The 20,458-nt window shown below is 41.3% G+C and overlaps 1 protein-coding gene across 9 annotated transcripts in view; it reads right to left on the bottom strand.

Moving 5' to 3' along the window:
• Window positions 1-4,300: 4,300 nt before the first annotated feature.
• The window catches only part of LOC109867368 (enhancer of mRNA-decapping protein 4), a 45,497-nt gene continuing 29,339 nt past the window's right edge, over window positions 4,301-20,458 (bottom strand). For all 9 annotated transcript variants that reach the window (XM_031801933.1, XM_031801935.1, XM_031801936.1 and 6 more), the window contains exons 20-29: window positions 13,012-13,155; window positions 12,884-12,932; window positions 11,898-12,081; window positions 10,998-11,153; window positions 10,776-10,891; window positions 10,156-10,321; window positions 9,688-9,874; window positions 9,075-9,294; window positions 8,756-8,919; window positions 4,301-7,431 (exon numbers count right to left, since the gene is read on the bottom strand). In XM_031801933.1, coding sequence (XP_031657793.1) covers window positions 7,248-7,431; window positions 8,756-8,919; window positions 9,075-9,294; window positions 9,688-9,874; window positions 10,156-10,321; window positions 10,776-10,891; window positions 10,998-11,153; window positions 11,898-12,081; window positions 12,884-12,932; window positions 13,012-13,155 — 1,570 coding nt within the window. In that variant the 3' untranslated portion in view covers window positions 4,301-7,247. The remainder of the gene's footprint in view (window positions 7,432-8,755; window positions 8,920-9,074; window positions 9,295-9,687; window positions 9,875-10,155; window positions 10,322-10,775; window positions 10,892-10,997; window positions 11,154-11,897; window positions 12,082-12,883; window positions 12,933-13,011; window positions 13,156-20,458) is intronic.

The raw sequence follows: 20,458 nt of genomic DNA, 5'->3' as shown, positions 1-20,458 counted from the left end.
CGTCTTCCAACATCCTCAGACATGGGTGGATGTCGAATAATGACTTGTATCAAGGGTGACCTGGCTGGAATCAAAGGCTGCAGGCACATTGCTTTGATCCACATGGCTAAAGAAATGGTTACAAACAGTTACATATCCTCTGTGAGTACACTGCCAGCATTCCTTGTTTCCTGTATCCCATACTGTTGAAACTGAGACAACTGAAGGGGCCAGAGAGATTATCTCTGAACAAGAGTGATGAGTTGATTCTACATGGAGTTAGCCAGCTGACCTCATCTTTACATTATTTAACTTAAAAGCTTGTTAAGAGAACTCACAACGGAGCTTGAATTAAAGATGAATATCGAAAAACTGTTTACTTAGCGACTGTTATGTAAAGCGATAAAGAAAAGTGAGGGAGAACACTCAGATCTATGCATTTAATCACCTGAGCAGCTAACATGTCTAGTGCCCCTAAGACTGAAAGTTCTGGCTGAGTTTGTCAAGGCCTCCCGACCACCGTGTACCAGGCTAGCCAGCCCAGCTCAGAGGCACTATGACAAGTGGAGGCTCCAAGGCACACAGAGGTGCCAACAACCTGGCTGATTATGCCAGCCCAGTTCTATGGGGCAGGGAATCCCTGCAACAGTTTCCATCTCCTTTCTCCCTGTGCTGTGTTCATGAAGCACAGGGTTCTGTTGTGTTCACGCGTCTAACTCTCGCTGTTTAGAGTAGTCTTGAACTGCAGAAGATTGTATAGGGAAATCTAATACATTTCAATAAAAATGCTATTTGCAGATGGAGTCTTCATGCAGATATTTAGAGTAAAAATGAACTGACTTCCTGGAAGTTGTTAAGCACATGTTGACAGAATGGAAGTTTTGACACAAAGCAAAGCACTCAGTGAGACAGTGACAGAACAATCTGACACTCCGATAAGAGCCTTTCCCCATGCTGTTCATTCTATGACTACTTTTCTCTCTGTGTTCTTAGTACTGGTCCAGGACCATGGTAGGCCATTCTCCATCTGACTAATAAATGAGCTTCCTGTGCACATTGATCCCTCTCCCCCTCATATGGAGAGTAAGTGAGAGGCTCATTGTAATGGACACAAGCGCACTGACCCTCTCTGGGAGTTAATTTGTTTTTATTGACTAGAACACCTGAGTTTCCAGTTGTAACTTATCAGGGTTAGCACAGGCTTCAACAGAGCTGAAGCTCCATGCTCACTCCACTCAACAACAGATGGGAACAGGGGGACGATTACATCACTGTCCAGCCCTAGTGTTCACTGTACACACTCTATCTGACCTTTGCTTGGCCTTTACTCCTTGTTCTCTTCTCTATGACCTGACCTCTGAAGCTACCCTATAACTGTTAATCTCAGCTAAATGTATAGCATTGTTATCAAAACAGATGGGAAGAGATACCTGACTATCTATGCCCATACCTCAGAGTTACGGTACGCAACGCCCCCGCCTATGAGAGCATCTGCTGCCTACACAGAACAAAGCACCAGGGACATAAGTTGCAGCAACCTTGGGCACATTGGGAGCCAATGGACTTCTCTTCTTCCTCAATAGCCATCCAAGCACACAACACATCAAGTCACTGACACAAAGTCACAGCTGAATCACACACGATTCATTAGTGCTAGAGGAACTCCTTAAAACAGAAGTATAAAAGTCGGTCTACCTATGAATATTAATTCTCAGCCTTGGCTGAGGGTGGAGTGTCATGGGGCGTCATGCATGGCTGCGGTTTCATTTCACAGCGTTTGTTTAGGGACTCCACGCCATTCCTAAGTCTGTGCTGAAGAGAGGAGACAGGGAGAGGGTGAGGGGAGGAGGTAATTATTGGGACAGGGCTGATGTGAAGTTGAAAGCTTAGAGGGGCTGTGTCTGATTAATCATATGCACAATTCAGGTGGAGAAATTAAATTCCTCTCCATGCCTCCCCGTATGCTCCTTAATTACTAAACTCTTCAGCAACCGAATCAGAAGCTTCATTTACAAACAAAGGATTCAAGAGAGGCACTTTATATTGCCTTAATTGTGAGGTGTGTTGATGAGATGACTACAAAGTTGCAGATTATCCATTGAGGTACAGCGAGGACGGGGGATGGTAGATGTACCAGACTGGTGATCTGATAGATATTATATGCAAAGGCTGAATAAAAATGAAGAGGACATGGTTGGTGTGAGAATGTGTGATATGGGTGTGAACCATGAATTATCATGGGGAAATGAAGATCAGTAATGAATAGTCACGAAGAGAGAGGAAAGTGGATGCAATTCTACTAGAGAGCATGAACCTGATTTAATGAGGAAGTAATGTCTGCTTCATATGCTTGTGTACTGCAGTAAAATGCCTTTAGAACACTCTCAAACCACAGAGGCGTAAATTGAGAGAGAATCCTGTTAAATCAAACATTTTTCTCTCAATGGCTGGTCTAACATAGCCTATAGCAGGGTTCCCCAAATCTGTTCGAAAGTATTCCCATGCATAATAGAGAGACATCATTACAATGAATTTGTAGACTGGAAAAGTGACCATAAAAAGCCCCAAGAGATATATTTGACAAAAAATGATTTCAAACCTTGCTTACGTTTGTATATGATCACATCTGTTTAGGCTTCTTGTGTTCTGGACCCCTGACCATCCACTCAACTAAAATGTGTCCTGCGCCTGAATCTAGTCATACCTGGCCTATAGTATGCAGGGCGATACACATTCGACGCTGTATGACTATAAAGGTCGACTACTCACCGGACAGATCATATTTTCTCTCTAATATTGTGCAGAATGAAGGCTGCCAATACTGAGCGCCAGGGAAAAGTAACATAACATGATAACCTCTTGGGATAATCCTTCCAAAGGTTTTGTGGTGTGTGTACTTTGTTTTTTTTACCAATAGGTTTCACACGAAAATAAGTTAAGGTTGAGGGATGGCTATGATCCGCACTGTCCCGAAAGGAGGACTATTCAGCTTGTGAGCCACACAGGTTCAGATGAGATACCTGTGCTACTTTATGCAGTCTATCAGGGGAAGGCAAATGCGATTCATTCATTATTCTTTTCACATTCAATTCCCCAATGGATAGTAGGCTATTACATCAGCCCCTCCTTTGTGAGGAATAAACTGAGGGAATCGAGGTGACGGATTCAGTTGTCCCGAGAGAGCATACAACTATTTCAGAATGCAGACAATATAATGCGTAGGCTATTATAATAACTACACAGTGCACATTTGTTCTTCTAGATGTTGTATTCACTGACGCCACACACGCTGACGCTTCGACTACGCTTGGTAATGTAGTGTAGTAGGCTACCCAAGAACAAAGCGCATGTGAATTCAAATCAATAACAATGGTAGACGACTAATATACTATATAAAAGGTCCTTCTATACACAAACTATACAAAACGACCAAATATGGTAAAACGACTAAAAAAGATTGTCAATTGTTTACTTGCCTCATCTCTTTGCAATCATTTAACTCATTTTAATCTGTAACCTAATTTTACGTCAGCAACTCTTAATTATCCATTCAAACATTTATATAATAAAACATTTTGAACTCACGAATTTTGTACCTAGGCACCGATAAACTATTTTCTGGTGTCCACTTTAACGCGACTCGTTCCCCTATAATTTAGAGGTGCATTTAATAAATCCCACCCAAGAACCCCCACATAGTACGAACAAATTAAACATTACTGTTATTTCTATAGAAAAAATTATATTTCTAAGTGAACACTTACTCAGATGGAGAGCAAGAGGCAAGAAAATACACGCGTAATTCACGAGGGATACCATTCTGCTCAGGCCACTCAATTCAGAAAAAAAGACGCGTCTGAAACAAGTAAAAATCCGCGTCAGAGTGTTACAATCCGTTTGCTAAGCACAGCTACTTTGCTACATAGGTGAGAGCGTTGCTCAGTATCATGTTCATGAGAAGAGCGCCTACTCTTATGTATGCTTCTCTATGGTGTATCTAGTGTGCGTGAGGGAGGGCGCATTTGCGCGGATTAGGGCAGACTCAAAATCTCGTCTCCACCTATCATGACCCATTAGATGGATACCGATATGTAAGGGAGAAAAGTGCTATTTTAACCTCAATGTGGCAATTAACCCATGTTCATCCTCATGGAAAAAAACATGCTTGTGTCAAAAAGTTACCATCTTTAGTTTTATGCACCCGCGTCAAACAACTCCTATGTGGAAGGGGGATTCGGCTATTATCTTTACCACAAAATGTAAAAACGCAAATGTGGTGTCGAATAGGCTACATGTGAAATAAAGGGCACTATGCAATGCATTAATCATTTTCTTTTTTTATTCCAAAACGTTTAGGGTAAAAGAAACGAGTAAAATATACAACAATCCAAGCACAGGGAACAAAGCACGATGGAAATGACAAACAATCAAAATGAGTAATACACAAAACATGATTTCAATGTTTTTGAAAACGAGGAAAAAATATTTAGATTGTATAGCGTTTATGTACAAGCTTACTGTTATCAACATTCATGTCTGATTCTTGTTGCTTAACCCTGACCAATATGAAACATAAGTAAAACTAAGAGCATGGAAACCATCCTGCTTTTACACTTCAGGTCAATCAACTGCTATTCCAGTTACCAGACATGTAACTTAATACAATAAAAGATGGATCATCAACCTCCTCCACCACGGAAAGATTCCTTCTCACTCTCAACGTTGTGGAGAAAGACATTACTGTCTGCTTTACACAGCTTTGTGGCTTGATAATACAGATGGCTTATAATCTTGAATATAGCAGTTTGCCTTTTTATGCACGGTTCTCCTGAGCATACAGGCATACCTAGCGTTTTGTCAATCAATCAGCAGCTGAAGGTGACCAAATAACTGAAGCAAAGAAACACCTCCAAGCTTAGTTCACACTGCCCTATGTCCCCCTCATTCTACTTTAGGTCTAAGAAAGGAATGTTACGTTCATAACGAATAACTGTCCTTGAAATTAGATGACAAGACATCAATAGCAGAGATTGACAATTTGGAATTGGTAAAACAAGATGATCATGGGTTTAAATATTTCCCATCACTCCTACAGTAAAGTGGAATTACATAATCAATCATTTGATCATTTGATAGCCAGCCTCTCTATTGTCAAATCATGTTTGTATTCCTAATGCAAAGATGCTCTTCCTGTGCCATTTGAACCCTTGTTTGCAAAATAAGTCATTGATAAGTGTGCGTAAAAACCCTGTAACACACTCTTTTACAGTCAGGCAAATACGGTTAATTTACACAATTGTTTCAAATGGCATAACAACATCTAAAGGTAGTGGAGGCCAAATCCCCATCAGTGAAGTACAATAAAGGCACTTACTATAAATGTTTTGTTCCTGCACATTAAAGGTTTGAGAGGGAAAACAAACATCTTATTTGCATGACAATCAACTGACCAGTGGCATAGTAGGCATTGGGAAGTTGACATTCATAATGCAAGCCAACATTGTGGAGTTTCACAGGTCTGTTCCTGGATAATTAGACCATTTTAACTTGTTTAGAAGACAAACACGTATTAATACATTAAGCCATGCTCCCAGTTTTGTTGAACTTTCCAACTAGACTTTGCAAGTTGCCTAAAAGAAACCATGCTAAAAAATATTAATGTGACTGCATTCAAGGGCTGCCCTCTAAAGAACAGGAGATGTACATCAGGTTTACGAACATAACTTGGATTTCCTGATGCAAAAACGAGGCCAGTATAAGTAACAACTTGTTAGAAGCATTTTCTATGGATTATAACAACTTCAATAAGTCTTCAAGCAAGTTCATGAAATCATACAAGTCTTACAAATGTTAAGGATTGTTGGTATAAAAAAAAACAGGGCAAAAAAAAAAAATTCTGGGACATGGGTGAATTTCGTCGAGGTGCCATCAAAAGAGTTGACCTTATAAAGCTATACATGTGGACGGCCCTTTTAGTTTCTAAGACTCCACAAGCATACTCCTGTCCTATGTACATAGTAACACGGAAATATCAGAATAAGGAAAAAAACAACCGTGTAGATTGAAAGCCTACTGTAGAAGTCCCTCAAAGCGAAATACACTGGATTTAACAGAATGGTTGAATATACAGAAAACATAATAGGCTCATCCATCTGTAATGACGGTCTACATTTAGGATAGGTATTTCTGAAACAGCCTCTTGTGGATATGACAAGGAAAAGACAAATAGATGGTAATGGCAAGGTAGTACTCATGAACAGCGGGTGTCCACTGAAAAGAATCCTTCAATCTACACAAGTCCAAAAAGGGCAAACCCAGTCTGTTCTTGCCATTTCTACACATAAAAATTTAAGATAAAACAAAATGTTCCATTTCGATGTACAATGCATCAAAAAGTGACGAGAGTACAGAAAGTGCAGAGCCCTCGGAAAGTATTCAGACCCCTTGACTTTTTCCACATTGTATTACGTTACAGTCTTATTCTAAAGTGGATTAAATAAATGTCCTCAGCAATCCACACACAATAACCAATAATGACAAGGCAAAAACCGGTTTTTAGACATTTTTCAAATGTATTAAAAATAAAAAACAGAAATACCTTATTTACATAAGTATAAGCAAAAACCAAGCCATAAGGTCTTAGTAATTGTCCATAGAGCTCAGAGACAGGATTGTGTCGAGGCAAAGATCTGGGGAAGGGTAGCAAAAAAATTTCTGCAGCATTCAAGGGTCCCAAGAACACCTTAAATGGAAGAAATTTGGAATCACTCTTCCTAGAGCTGGCCACCCGACCAAACTGAGCAATCAGGGGAGAAGGGCCTTCGTCAGGGAGGTGACCAAGAACCCGATGGTCACTGACAGAGCCCCAGAGTTCCTCTGTGGAGATGGGAGAAACTCCCCAAATATAAGTGTGCCAAGCTTGTAGCGTCATAACCAAGAAGAGGGTCTGAATACTTTGTAAAGGTAATATTTACATTTTTCATAAATTAGCAAACATTTTTGCTTTGTCATAATGGGGTAATCTGTGTAGATTGATGAGGGGGAAAACGATGTCATCAGTTTTAGAATAAGGCCGTAAACTAACAAAATGTGGAAAAGGTCAAGGGGTCTGAATACTTTCCGATCGCTGTGTACATCATGCTCACATCTCTTTAACAACAGCTCTGCTCCCCTCAGCACATCAACGAAACTCACTGCACTTTGTTCTAACTGTGTGGGAGCAGAACAGGGAAGTGAAGGGGCTCCATCATTGGGCGCCAAGCACAGAACTAGTGATTGACCAGGCCCTGAAGCATCATCACCAGGCGCCGGGCTCTCTTGCTGAGAGGACTGTGTGGGTCTGACTGCAGGAACTGGAACAGCTTCTGTCGGACCTGGGACAGCACCGCACTCATGTGGTCCCTCGTCACCGGATCACCATGGTCCAGGTTCATCACAGCATCCTCCAAGTAACTGATACAGACAGAGAGAAGGTTACCACAGGCTTTTAGAAGACTCAGTTTGTACCATTTAAGCCAATAGTATTATTGGCTTGCATGTCCCGACAAAGTTGCCCTAATGACCTTGCAGCCGATGGCAAAGATTTGAATGGCTTGATTAAAACAGTAAACGCAGTGGAGTGACCCTGATAGCTCAGCAGCACTGTCCTGTTACCCAATCCAGTGGCTCAACCCAAATGCATCGCATCAGATTGTTCCAATTTTACATCTGCAGACCCAATCCAAAGCATTTAAAACCTCTAAGCACAGTTCTCTCAATGGTAATCTTAGGGCTTAAGAGCCATTAACCTCCCAACGCTCAAAGGGACCAATTTCCCTCTAATTTCAGCAAAGTCCTACATTTATATATATCACATACCTTGGACAACAGCCCAATCAGGACTCTTCTCTACTGAGACTGATATGCCCTTAAAAGCCCTTGCAAAGTTACACTGACAGTCCTTAAATTTTGAGGTCAAAATAAGTTAACACAGATATCTCGTACCATGCATTAAAAAGGCATGGGGTGTTTGAAAAAGGCCCTTCATATGTACAGCCTCAGCTACAGATTCAGTCCCACAGATGTAGAACTCTCAACAGCTGGCCAGTATCAGGCTGATAGTTTAGGGTGCGATTCAAACTGGATTAAGACTGATTATTTGAGCTCTTAAAGAGCAGTAAAGGGACATGGCAGTGCATTGTCTGGACATGTTTTCATATTCATAGGCCTGTCATGTTCCTATTACACACATTTGTTACTTGGTCTAAACTCTTAAAAAGCAGTAGAGCTGCAGTTTGACACAGCTCAACATGTAGGAAATGTGACTAAGGTTTGTCAGTCAGTATGTTCCTAGAGGGAGGCTTGTAAAAGAGAGCACAAACCTGATTAAGAGCAAACACATTCTTAAACACATCAAAGGTGTGTTTAAGAATTAAAATGGATGTGTTTTAATATTAAGAACGAACACCTGCTCTTTCCATGACATAGACTGACCAGGTGAAAGCTATGATCCCTTTTTGATGTAATTTGTTAAATCCACTTCAATCAGTGTATATGTAGGGAGGAGACAGGTTAAAGGATATTTAAGCCTTGAGAGAATTGAGACATGGATTGTGTATGTGTGCCATTCAGAGGGTAAATGGGCAAGACAAAAGATTTAAGTGCCTTTGAACAGGGTATGGTAGTAGGTGACAGGTGCACCAGTTTGTGTCTAGAACGCTGATGGGTTTTTCACGATCAACGGTTTCCTATGTTTCCAGACAACTTATGACATGCTCCTGTGGGTGCGCATGCGTACCTGATCTTAAGCTCAGAGCGTGTGGCCAGGTTAGTGGACAGCTGCTGTATTAGGGACAGCAGCACTGGCTGGATGAGGGGGCAGGGATGCTGGCCAAACACCTGCTGGGAGTCGATGGTCTCGCACACATACAGAACCAGGTTCAGGTCAGAGGCTGACAGGGCCTATAAAGGGGGGTTGGAGGAGAAGAGACCGATCAGACGCCACAGGTATCTTTAAATGATGCCCTCTGACATCCACCACGCATTGGACAGGAGACGCTGTGAGCCTGTGATGGGTGGAGGTGTATCAGGGAGGCAGAGGGGAGCAGGACTGTCACCTGTTGGAAGGCCTGGTTGAGCTGTCCCTGCTGCAGCAGCTGCAGGATGCTGGCTTGCTGGGCCTGGTAGTCCAGGTGTGCGGTGGGGACAGGCGTGCCTGCAGCAGAGCGCATGGCCTGCATGATGCTGGAGTTCACAGCTGCCTGCTGCTCCTTCATGGCCATACTCACCTCACCCTTCACAATGCGCTGCACCTGGGTCAGGATCGAGTCCTGCAAACTGGACACAGAACCGAACCGGCACCGTTATATACCCACGGTACACTATCAAAACATGGAAATAGTAAAAAATGTGTAAATTCCTACAGACATTTTAGAAACACTTAAAAAAAGGTATTCAGTCCAACCTAAAAAATCTATAAACTCAAGTGCCATGAAATTAATTGCATCGCAAACTGTGGTTCAATCGAATTTATGTACTGAAATTAAGCCAGGATTAAGGTGTTTGTTTCTGCTCAACCAATCCATTACACAGCCACTCAATATGGCAACCCAAACTGCTTGCTAAGGCATCTGTTTGTGATGCCTGATCAATCTCTAGTTGCTTTACCAATCACTAATACAAAAAAAGAAAAAGAAATTGAGCTTTCTGTTGGGCGTTGGTTGAACTTACTTTCCCACCGTCATGTGGAGCTGATGCTGGACCTCAGAGCGGACACTTGCTGTGATGGTGGTGGCCAGCTGATCCGTTGAGTTCTGGAACGTGTCAATCATCTGTTGCAGCTGGCCAATCATAGGATCCCGTGCTTCCTGCTCATGCTGCTTCTTGTTCTTCACATGGGTCTCCAGTTGCTGGATATCTACAGAGGAAAACAAACATCCTCAGTACGACACAAAGATCTGTCAGGCATATTCAGATGTGCTGTTAGCATAATACAAAATCAGCTGAATAAACAAATATAGCAAATATTTACAATGCATACAAAGCCCACTGCTCTTCTTGAATTAAACATATGATAAATGTGAAAAGCTAAAAATGAGGCTAAGTTCTTGACCTTGCTCTCGTGGTACTGCATAAAGCTAAGAAATAGCCTGGAGTAGAAATTCTGAGGGTTAACAGTTGGTAATAGGATTGTCTTACACTCATGGGTGCCCTGCTTGAAGCTCTCATTGATCTGCTGGAACATAGACTGGCAGCCTCTCTCAAACACAGGCAGCACAATGCCCTGGAAAGCATCCTTATAGGCAGCCTGGATAGGCCCCTGCATTGCCTCGGCAGCTGCTCGGCCAATAGCATCTGTGGTGTTCTGCACAGGAAGGGACAGAGAGATAAAGATGAATGCTTCAGGTCATTTTTATGTGTGCATTTTGACTGAAGACTGAATAAGAGAGTACCGAATAAGTGAGCTATGACAATTTTACATTCCTTGATCCAATGACCAACCTAGGATTTAGAGCAGAGGTGACCAAACTTTTTTGTCCCACGACCCCATTTTAATATGCGAGAGCAGTGGAAGGAAAGACATGGGTTCCCGAGAGTCGTAGCTTTCAGAAAATTGGGTCATTACAGCTTATAGCCTCAACCATTCAAAAGTTAACCAAATTGATAGGGAAAAAAACAGAACCCCTAATAGCAGATATCGAAGGTTACTCACGTGACCGCTGTTCTATGAACTAAATGGCGTATTATAATTTATTTTCAACCCCAAGCTTGGGAAATGATGCTCTAGAAACCATGATGATCTGAAGGTTGCCACTAACCTTTGACTTCACGACTTTGCTAACATTCTCCTTCAGTGCTGCCTCCACAGCCATCAGCTTAGCAGCAATGGTGTTACTCATTTGGGCAGTGACAGGCTCCAGGCTCTTGGTGATAGCTGTGAAGTAAGCCCAAACAGTTAACTCAGAGATGTTACATAGTGAAACACTTATTTGATAAAAAAACAGAATATGTTATTGGAAAAATTAAGGAAGTGTACTAACTGGGAGGAACAGTCTTCTTCATCTCCTCTCGGAGAGTCTTGTCCAGCCGATTACAAAGGGTGTTACTGAGAGTTTGACCCAGCTGCTGCGAGAGATGCTCCTGGAGCTGCTGGTTACGGGTGTGTCCCTCTGCTAGGATTCTCTCCATTCTCCTCTCTGAGAATCAATGCCGGGTCAAGGATCAGACACAGAGGAACTTGTGTGGTGGGTTGATGCAACAAAATAATGGTCTTAATTAAGCACCTTTGTAGAAGACAAAAAAGGTTCTTGGTTCATTTGAATTTAAATCCATTTAAACTACAATATTTGCATTCATAACACCGCCCTATATATTGCAGTGATCATGGTTGGACAGTGTCCCAATTTTAATACCTTCCTTCCGTTCCTGTACCATACCGGGGTGGGTATATGGTATTTCCGGCAATTTTATTTATATAGTGATCAAAAATAAAACAGATTACAAGAACAAACCCTCCAGCTCAAAGTCGCACAACTACCTCAAAAGGTTTGCTGCAAAGCAAAAAACAAATATTAGACAGCAAGGATCTTGATCCAGGAGGGGATTGAGTGTCTCTGCTGTAAGCAAGAAGCTTGACCTTACAAGCTAGCAAGTTAGCCAACCAAATGCATAACTGGAGCCTTGAATGTATTAGATAGTTACACTTAGTTATAAAATAATTAGCTGGCAGTAATGAATTTCAAGTGTGACTTGATCACCCCTCTTGAGCTGCACAACAGTAAATCGTCATGAAAGCTTCCGTTTGCTCCTTGTCGTGTGCTCTTCGTAAACAAAGCAGCTGCTTTGGGGAACGGCTTATCTCATTTATAATTCTCTATGGTACCAGAAAAAAGGGAGGTCTAGGAGTTGTAATTTGTAACATATCCCAGTTGTAAGGATACGTTCGTGCTCCTGCTGGCTGACCATGACGTGCTCTACGTGGGCTATGACAGAGCTCTGCACGGCATCCATGTGGCCCGTCACTCTCTGAAGCAGCTCCAGCTGACTCTGATGGAGCTCCGCTATCTCCCTCTGCTGGTTACGGAGCAAAATCAGGAGTTCTTCCAGCACCTCTGGGTTCATCTGCTACAGGTCACATCAGATGACAGAGAGGAAAGTTGATTTATTTCACCTTTATTTAACCAGGTGGGTCAGTTGAGAACAAGTTCTCATTTTCAACTGGCCAAGATAAAGCAAAGCAGTGTGACAAACAGAGTTACACATGGGATAAACAAACATAGTCAATAACACAAGTATATATACAGTGTGTGCAAATGAGGTAAGATTAAGGAGGTAAGGCAATAAATAGGCCATAGTGGCGAAATAATTACAATCTAACAATTAAACATTGGAGTGATAGATGTGTAGAAGATGAATGTGCAAGTAGAGATACTGGGGTGCAAAGTAGCAAAAAATAATAATAATATGGGGATGAGGTAGTTGGGTGGGCTATTTACAGATGGGCTATGTACAGGTGCAATGATTGGTAAGCTGCTCTGACAGCTGATGCTTAAAGTTTGTGAGGGAAATACAAGTCTCCAGCTTCAGTGATTTTTGCAGTTTGTTCCTGTCATTGGCAGCAGAGAACTTGAAAAGTTCAGAAGACCATAACGTCTAAGCAAACCAGGTATACTGAATAATCTACTTATCCCATGTGGATCAGTTGGTAGAGCATAGCGCTTGCAATGCCAGAGTTATGGGTTCAATTCCCACGGGGGAACAGTGTGATTTAAAATGTTATTTAAAAAAAAAATGTATGTATGTAAGTCAGTCTGGGTAAGCGAGTCTGCGAAATGACAAATGTAAACAAATGGTATTGCTGAAAATACACATAATGGGTGTACATCCTGGTGCCAGCGTCATAATCACAACAACCATGATCACTTACCTGATGATGCTGCTCAGGCTGCCTGGACTGAGAGGCATGAGATGCATCCCTGAAAAGAGAAGGCAGAGAGGCCATTAGACATTGAAGTAAAATAACAGAAAAGGTTTACCATGACTGCGATCACCCACCCGTCATCTTTTTTACTCTTCCTCTTAAGTTTAGGGGAGCCTCTGGGAGAACTCTTCCACTCCTTCACTGGCAGTCTTTGAGACGACCTGGTTCCACAGTTCCCTGAAGACGACTCTAGACTGGCCACCTCATCGTCATGGTCACTGTTACAGGAAAGCAAAACAAGAGGTACAGGATAAGTGCTCACAGTTGTTTATAAGCAAGACTAAGGCATGGGTACAAAAAACCCTACAGGTTTAGGATGAACATTGAAGGTACTACACATAGGATTTTTTTGTTGTAGAAATTTTGCATTGTAATTGTATTCAAAAACCATAATATATCTGGCACTAATAGTGGAATGATTGTGCTTCACAGTATTACTTACTCGCCAGTGTTGTGATTAGATGTGATATTCGCCTATTGATATCTCCTGCCGGAGTGGCATCTGTTGTCAAACTGGGAAAGCTGTCCTGACTTTGTGGCTGTGTTATCTAGTGGAAAGGGCTAATTTCCTGGTTGCAAAAATTCTACACTATTTGCTCAATTTCAGTTTGTGAGAAAACAAGCAGTTTAGTCAATCATTGTACCATTGAAATCATCACTGTGAAATATAGTTTCAATAAGAAAAAATATTGTTTTTACAACTTCTTGAAGCTGATCAAAACTTCAAACCGTGGTTTTGGTCCACCAGCTTCAAATTAGGGCTGACCCCATTTAGTCGACTGGTCGATTGTTTGGTCAAAAGGCTGTTGGTCGATCGAGATTTAGTTGAGCAGTAGCAAATAAAAAAATCATGGTGTACAAGACACCTGTCTGACTCGTGCATATCTGAGTGGAATGATCCATTGTCGAGGCCATGGGCCTGGCACAGAGTGATGGACTAAGACATTTGCTACAGAAATTGTATATAGTTATATTATGTAAGAACAATGGTGCAGAACAAAAATAATATTATTTTATAACAAATGTGCTTTCTCCCACATTGGATAGTGCTCGTTGTCCACGGTTTTGAAACTTATCAGTGCGCTGTTGAATGGGCACCTTTTTCAAGACCATGTTGCTTTGGGCATAATAGCAACATTGACCAGCATATTGGTGTTGAGAACAATGCGGCGGAATTAGGAGATGAGAAAGCAACACTTACTATAATTGTCGAAGAAAAGTGAGGAGAGAGGAAACCCAACTTAATTAGGTCTATAATCAATAGCCTGTTAAACGTGCCTGGCTATATAAATCATCCATATAGATAGATATATCTGTGTTCTCATTATTTGTTATTTATTTCTTCTTATTATTATTAAGAAATCTACAACAAAAAAATCCTGTGTGTAGCACCTTCAATGTTCATCCTTTATACAGTGCCTTGCGAAAGTATTCGCCCCCTTGAACCTTGCAACCTTTTGCCACATTTCAGGCTTCAAACATAAAGATATAAAACTGTATTTTTTTTGTGAAGAATCAACAACAAGTGGGACACAATCATGAAGTGGAACGACATTTATTGGATATTTCAAACTTTTTTAACAAATCAAAAACTGAAAAATTGGGCGTGCAAAATTATTCAGCCCCCTTAAGTTAATACTTTGTAGCGCCACCTTTTGCTGCGATTACAGCTGTAAGTCGCTTGGGGTATGTCTCTATCAGTTTTGCACATCGAGACACATTCCTCCTTGCAAAACAGCTCGAGCTCAGTGAGGTTGGATGGAGAGCATTTGTGAACAGCAGTTTTCAGTTCTTTCCACAGATTCTCGATTGGATTCAGGTCTGGACTTTGACTTGGCCATTCTAACACCTGGATATGTTTATTTTTGAACCATTCCATTGTAGATTTTGCTTTATGTTTTGGATCATTGTCTTGTTGGAAGACAAATCTCCGTCCCAGTCTCAGGTCTTTTGCAGACTCCATCAGGTTTTTTTCCAGAATGGTCCTGTATTTGGCTCCATCCATCTTCCCATCAATTTTAACCATCTTCCCTGTCCCCGCTGAAGAAAAGCAGGCCCAAACCATGATGCTGCCACCACCATGTTTGACAGTGGGGATGGTGTGTTCAGGGTGATGAGCTGTGTTGCTTTTACGCCAAACATAACGTTTTGCATTGTTGCCAAAAAGTTCCATTTTGGTTTCATCTGACCAGAGCACCTTCTTCCACATGTTTGGTGTGTCTCCCAGGTGGCTCGTGGCAAACTTTAAACGACACTTTTTATGGATATCTTTAAGAAATGGCTTTCTTCTTGCCACTCTTCCATAAAGGCCAGATTTGTGCAATATACGACTGATTGTTGTCCTATGGACAGAGTCTCCCACCTCAGCTGTAGATCTCTGCAGTTCATCCAGAGTGATCATGGGCCTCTTGGCTGCATCTCTGATCAGTCTTCTCCTTGTATGAGCTGAAAGTTTAGAGGGACGGCCAGGTTTTGGTAGATTTGCAGTAGTCTGATACTCCTTCCATTTCAATATTATCGCTTGCACAGTGCTCCTTGGGATGTTTAAAGCTTGGGAAATCTTTTTGTATCCAAATCCGGCTTTAAACTTCTTCACAACAGTATCTCGGACCTGCCTGGTGTGTTCCTTGTTCTTCATGATGCTCTCTGCGCTTTTAACGGACCTCTGAGACTATCACAGTGCAGGTGCATTTATACGGAGACTTGATTACACACAGGTGGATTGTATTTATCATCATTAGTCATTTAGGTAACATTGGATCATTCAGAGATCCTCACTGAACTTCTGGAGAGAGTTTGCTGCACTGAAAGTAGGGGCTGAATAATTTTGCACGCCCAATTTCAGTTTTTGATTTGTTAAAAAAGTTTGAAATATCCAATAAATGTCGTTCCACTTCATGATTGTTTCCCACTTGTGATTCTTCACAAAAAAATATAGTTTTATATCTTTATGTTTGAAGCCTGAAATGTGGCAAAAGGTCGCAAAGTTCAAGGGGGCCGAATACTTTCGCAAGGCACTGTATATATATTTTATTTATTTAGGTATTTACATTTTTTTAACTGCATTGTTGGTTAGGGCTTGCAAGGAAGCATTTCATTGTAAAGTCTACACCTGTTGTATTCGGCGCATGTGACAAATACAATTTGATATCTACAGAAATAAGACAGATCCTGCTTCTGTTGAATGTTTTGAGTGTTTGTTTAGTAGCCTATTGATTCCGTGACCACCAAGCCTCAGGCAACCACAACATGTCGGACAAACAATTACACGAATTCATCTGTTTTTAATCTTCGCTATGCTGTAATACAGGCGTTACACTCCCCCCCGTTAGACCAGCCTCTCGTATTATTTCTAAAAAAAAAAAAAAAAGTGTAAATTGTCCGAAATATTTTATTTATAATAAGAGCAACGCTCCTTTTATTTAATCTCCTTAGTGTTATTATTACTATTATGATGATCATCGTAATAATAACAACAAGTAATGTCATTATCATTAGCAGGCTTAGTATAGCCACCATTGAGCTGTAGGTTTAAGAACGCATCCTGTTTAATCTTGAAACCGTAACTTAGGCCTATATTTCAATACTTATATTAGGCTACTGTATCAATCAATAATTATTTTTCTTGATCTCCAGTACTTTCAACAACTAGTCAAATTTATTCCACACGTGACCTTTTTACCTCCTGAGCAACAAATAAACATGATTCGAGTTTGTCACGTCCATCCATTTTGCCGTCAGATGAGTTACGGCGTTCAGAGCCTGTTATAACCAATTTATTGATGTGACTATGATATGCTATAGAGCATGTCCGATTGGTCACGCGCATGTGTCACGTAGAGACAGCAAGGGTTGAGAGAATAGGGAATGTTATTCCTAAACAAATTAGGGATTTCGGTAACATCACTTTTCAGTCAGAAATGGCTGCCATTATGTTGCAGTTTCAGCAACACAGACAGCGCAATAAACACTGCTCATGTTCTATGGTGGTCATTGCAGCTGGGAGAAGAGAGACAACGGGTGCTAGTCAAAGTCACTTGCTGTTTTTATTTTTAATACAGCAAGTCAGGCCCAGCACAATCAAATTAATTACAGTCGTACTCCCTCCAGTCAATTGTGTGTCTTAATTATTTCCTCAAACAGTTCACTTAAAGCATCAAACAAGTTCAGCATATAGTGGATTTGATTAAAATACTTAGAGTGCAGTCATAAAGTATTCGGACCCCTTCCTCTATCGCACATTTTGTGAATTAAATAAAATGTTCTTCAATCAATCTACATACAACACCCCGTAATGACAAAGTGAAAACATGCATATATATATTTTTTATTAAAAATATTTGCACATGTATTAATGAGGGAAATAAGTATTTCACCCCCTCTCAATCAGAAAGATTTCTGGCTCCCAGGTGTCTTTTATACAGGTAACAAGCTGAGATTAGGAGCACACTCTTATGGGAGTGCTCCTGATCTCAGCTTGTTATCTGAATAAAAGACACCTGTCCACAGAAGCAATCAATCAGATTCCAGACTCTCCACCATGGCCAAGACCAAAGACCTCTCCAAGGATGTCAGGGACAAGATTGTAGACCTACACAAGGCTGGAATGGGCTACAAGACCATCGCCAAGCAGCTTGGTGAGAAGGTGACAACAGTTGGTGCGATTATTCGCAAATGGAAGAAACACAAAATAACTGTCAAATCTCCCTCGGGCTGGGGCTCCATGCAAGATCTCACTTCGTGGAGTTGCAATGATCATGAGAACGGTGAGGAATCAGCCCAGAATTATACTGGAGGATTTTGTCAATGATCACAAGGCAGCTGGGACCATAGTCACCAAGAAAACAATTGGTAACACACTACGACGTGAAGGACAAATCCTGCAGCGCCCGCAAGGTCCCCCTGCTCAAGAAAGCACATATACATGCCCGTCTGAAGTTTGCCAATGATCATCTGAATGATTCAGCGGACAACTGGGTGAAAGTGTTGTGGTCAGATGAGACCAAAATGGAGCTCTTTGGCATCAACTCAATTCGCCGTGTTTGGAGGAGGAGGAATGCTGCCTATGACCCCAAGAACACCATCCCCACCGTCAAACATGGAGGTGGAAACATTATGCTTTGGGTGTTTTTCTGCTAAGAGGACAGGACAACTTCACCGCATCAAAGGGATGATGGATGGGGCTATGTACCGTCAAATCTTGGGTGGAACCTCCTTCCTGTCGTGGATGGTTATTCCAGCATGACAATGACCCAAAACACAAGGTCAAGGCAACAAAGGAGTGGCTCAAGAAGAAGCACATTAAGGTCCTGGAGTGGCGTAGGCAGTCCCCAGACCTTAATCCCATAGAAAATCTGGGGAGGGAGCTGAAGGTTCCAGTTGCCAAACGTCAGCCTCGAAACCTTAATGACTTGGAGAAGATCTGCAAAGAAGAATGGGACAAAATCCCTCCTGAGATGTGTGCAAACCTGGTGGCCAACTACAAGAAACGTTTGACCTTGGTGGCAAAACCCTTGTTGGCAATCACCAAGTACTAAGTCATGTTTTGCAGAGGGGTCAAATACTTATTTCCCTCATTAAAATGCAAATCAATGTATAAAATTTTTGACATGAGTTTATCTGGATTTTTTTTTTTATTCTGTCTCTCGCTGTTCAAATAAACCCACCATTACAATTTTAGACGGATCATTTCTTTGTCAGTGGGCAAACGTACAAAATCAGCAAGGGATCAAATACTTTTTTCCCCTCGCTGTATTAGCTAGGTAGCCACTTGTTTGCCGCAAATAAGGATTAGGCAAAATAGTTTAATTTGCGTTTTGCCTTCATAATAAAAAGTACCTCTTTGAAAGTGATGCATGAGGTTACAATTGGTGGAATCATGCCATATTTAGACTAGATAATACTAAAGGTTGGTGGACCGGGGACTCCGTTCAGCAACCTTTCGGTTAATGTATAATGATTAAACAAGTTTGGTTGCCTTCTTGATTGTCTGAGGATTGCACAGAAACCAAACCTGACTGGGTTTAACAACATTTTGCAGATTCTTCTTTTATTTAATAAATTGTTTTGTTGGAGTTGGAATTCATGCAATGTATACAACAGATCGTGTTCGGATATAAAAATTGATTTTATCAAACAAAGCGATGGTACATTTTATCTCTGGGACCCCCAGGATGACAAATCAGAGCAAGATTACTGAATGTAAGTGTACTTTTTACGTCAGAGGTGAATTTATCAAACCAGTTACCTTGATAAGTGTTCTGTTGTGCATTCAAACAATAGCATGATATTTTTTGGGGCTGGAATAGCTACTGTAAATTGGATGCTGCAGTTAGATTAACAATCATTTAAGCTTTCTGATGAAATAAGACATTTCTATGTCCCAGAAGATTGGCTGTTTACACCGCCATTCTCTTCACATATCATATTGAGCAGCAACTGTCCCAATTTTGGGACACTGATCCTGTAAAGCTTAATTAAAATGCAAATCATTTTATAACATTTTTGACATGCGTATTTCTGGATTTTTGTTGTTGTTATTCTGTCTCTCACTGTTCAAATAAACCTACCATTAAAATCATAGAGTGATCATTTCTTTGTCAGTGGGCAAATGTACAAAATCAGCAGGGGATCAAATACTTTTTTCCCCTCACCGTACATACAAGGATTCCTAAATCATTGCTATGAATAGTAAAAATGACTGCAGTTTCTACTGGTCATTGTTTTCAGGAAGGTTGTATTGGTGCCGTCTAGGTACCAAGCTAAAGCTAGCTAGCTAGCTACCCCAGAAGTTGCGGTCAAACAAATCATGCTTTATTACCAATGCGGTATAGTAAACACATCGTTTGTGGCCAGTGTTTGCAGACTTTTGTACAGCTTTGACAGTGATACTGATAGTAGTGGTGGCACTTGGCTTGTACGTGCAAATTCAGAACCCACAACATTATATAATAGAACTGTGTTATTTGACATATCTTTTTTTGACACTCAAAGACCCAAACGGTGTTCCATAGTACATGTCGTGAAGCTAATAGCAGTGACGCCATTACTGTAACTCCGGTAGGGCAACGTGTACCGGTCCTCGACCAGTCAGCGAAAGACAACATCACCACAACAGAGAACGGTTGATTGTCAAGGAGAATGAATTACATTATCTTGGCATTAATGAATTAAGCCTTTGAGTTGTCTCGCTGAAGTTCTTACTCTTTCAAATGACTGCTAGACTTGTTGACTGCTCGGTCCACACAGCAGACATTGTGGGCTAGGTTAGGAAAGCGATGTTAGCGCAAAATTTGTGTCATGTACCTACGTTATATAGGTATGCACGTCAGCTTTGAAATCGGTTTTGCACATCGGCATTAAAACGAGAGACATCAAGCCGATACCGACGTTCCTTGGCGTACACATCACGGACATACTGAAGTGGTCGTCCCACACAGACGGTGTGGCGAAGAAGGCGCAACAGCGCCTCTTCAACCTCAGGAGGCTGGAGAAATTTGCCTTGTCACCAAAAACACTCAC

Source organism: Oncorhynchus kisutch, linkage group LG22, assembly GCF_002021735.2.
Source record: "Oncorhynchus kisutch isolate 150728-3 linkage group LG22, Okis_V2, whole genome shotgun sequence".
Lineage (NCBI taxonomy): Eukaryota > Metazoa > Chordata > Actinopteri > Salmoniformes > Salmonidae > Oncorhynchus > Oncorhynchus kisutch.
This window is presented reverse-complemented; position numbering and strand designations above follow the sequence as displayed.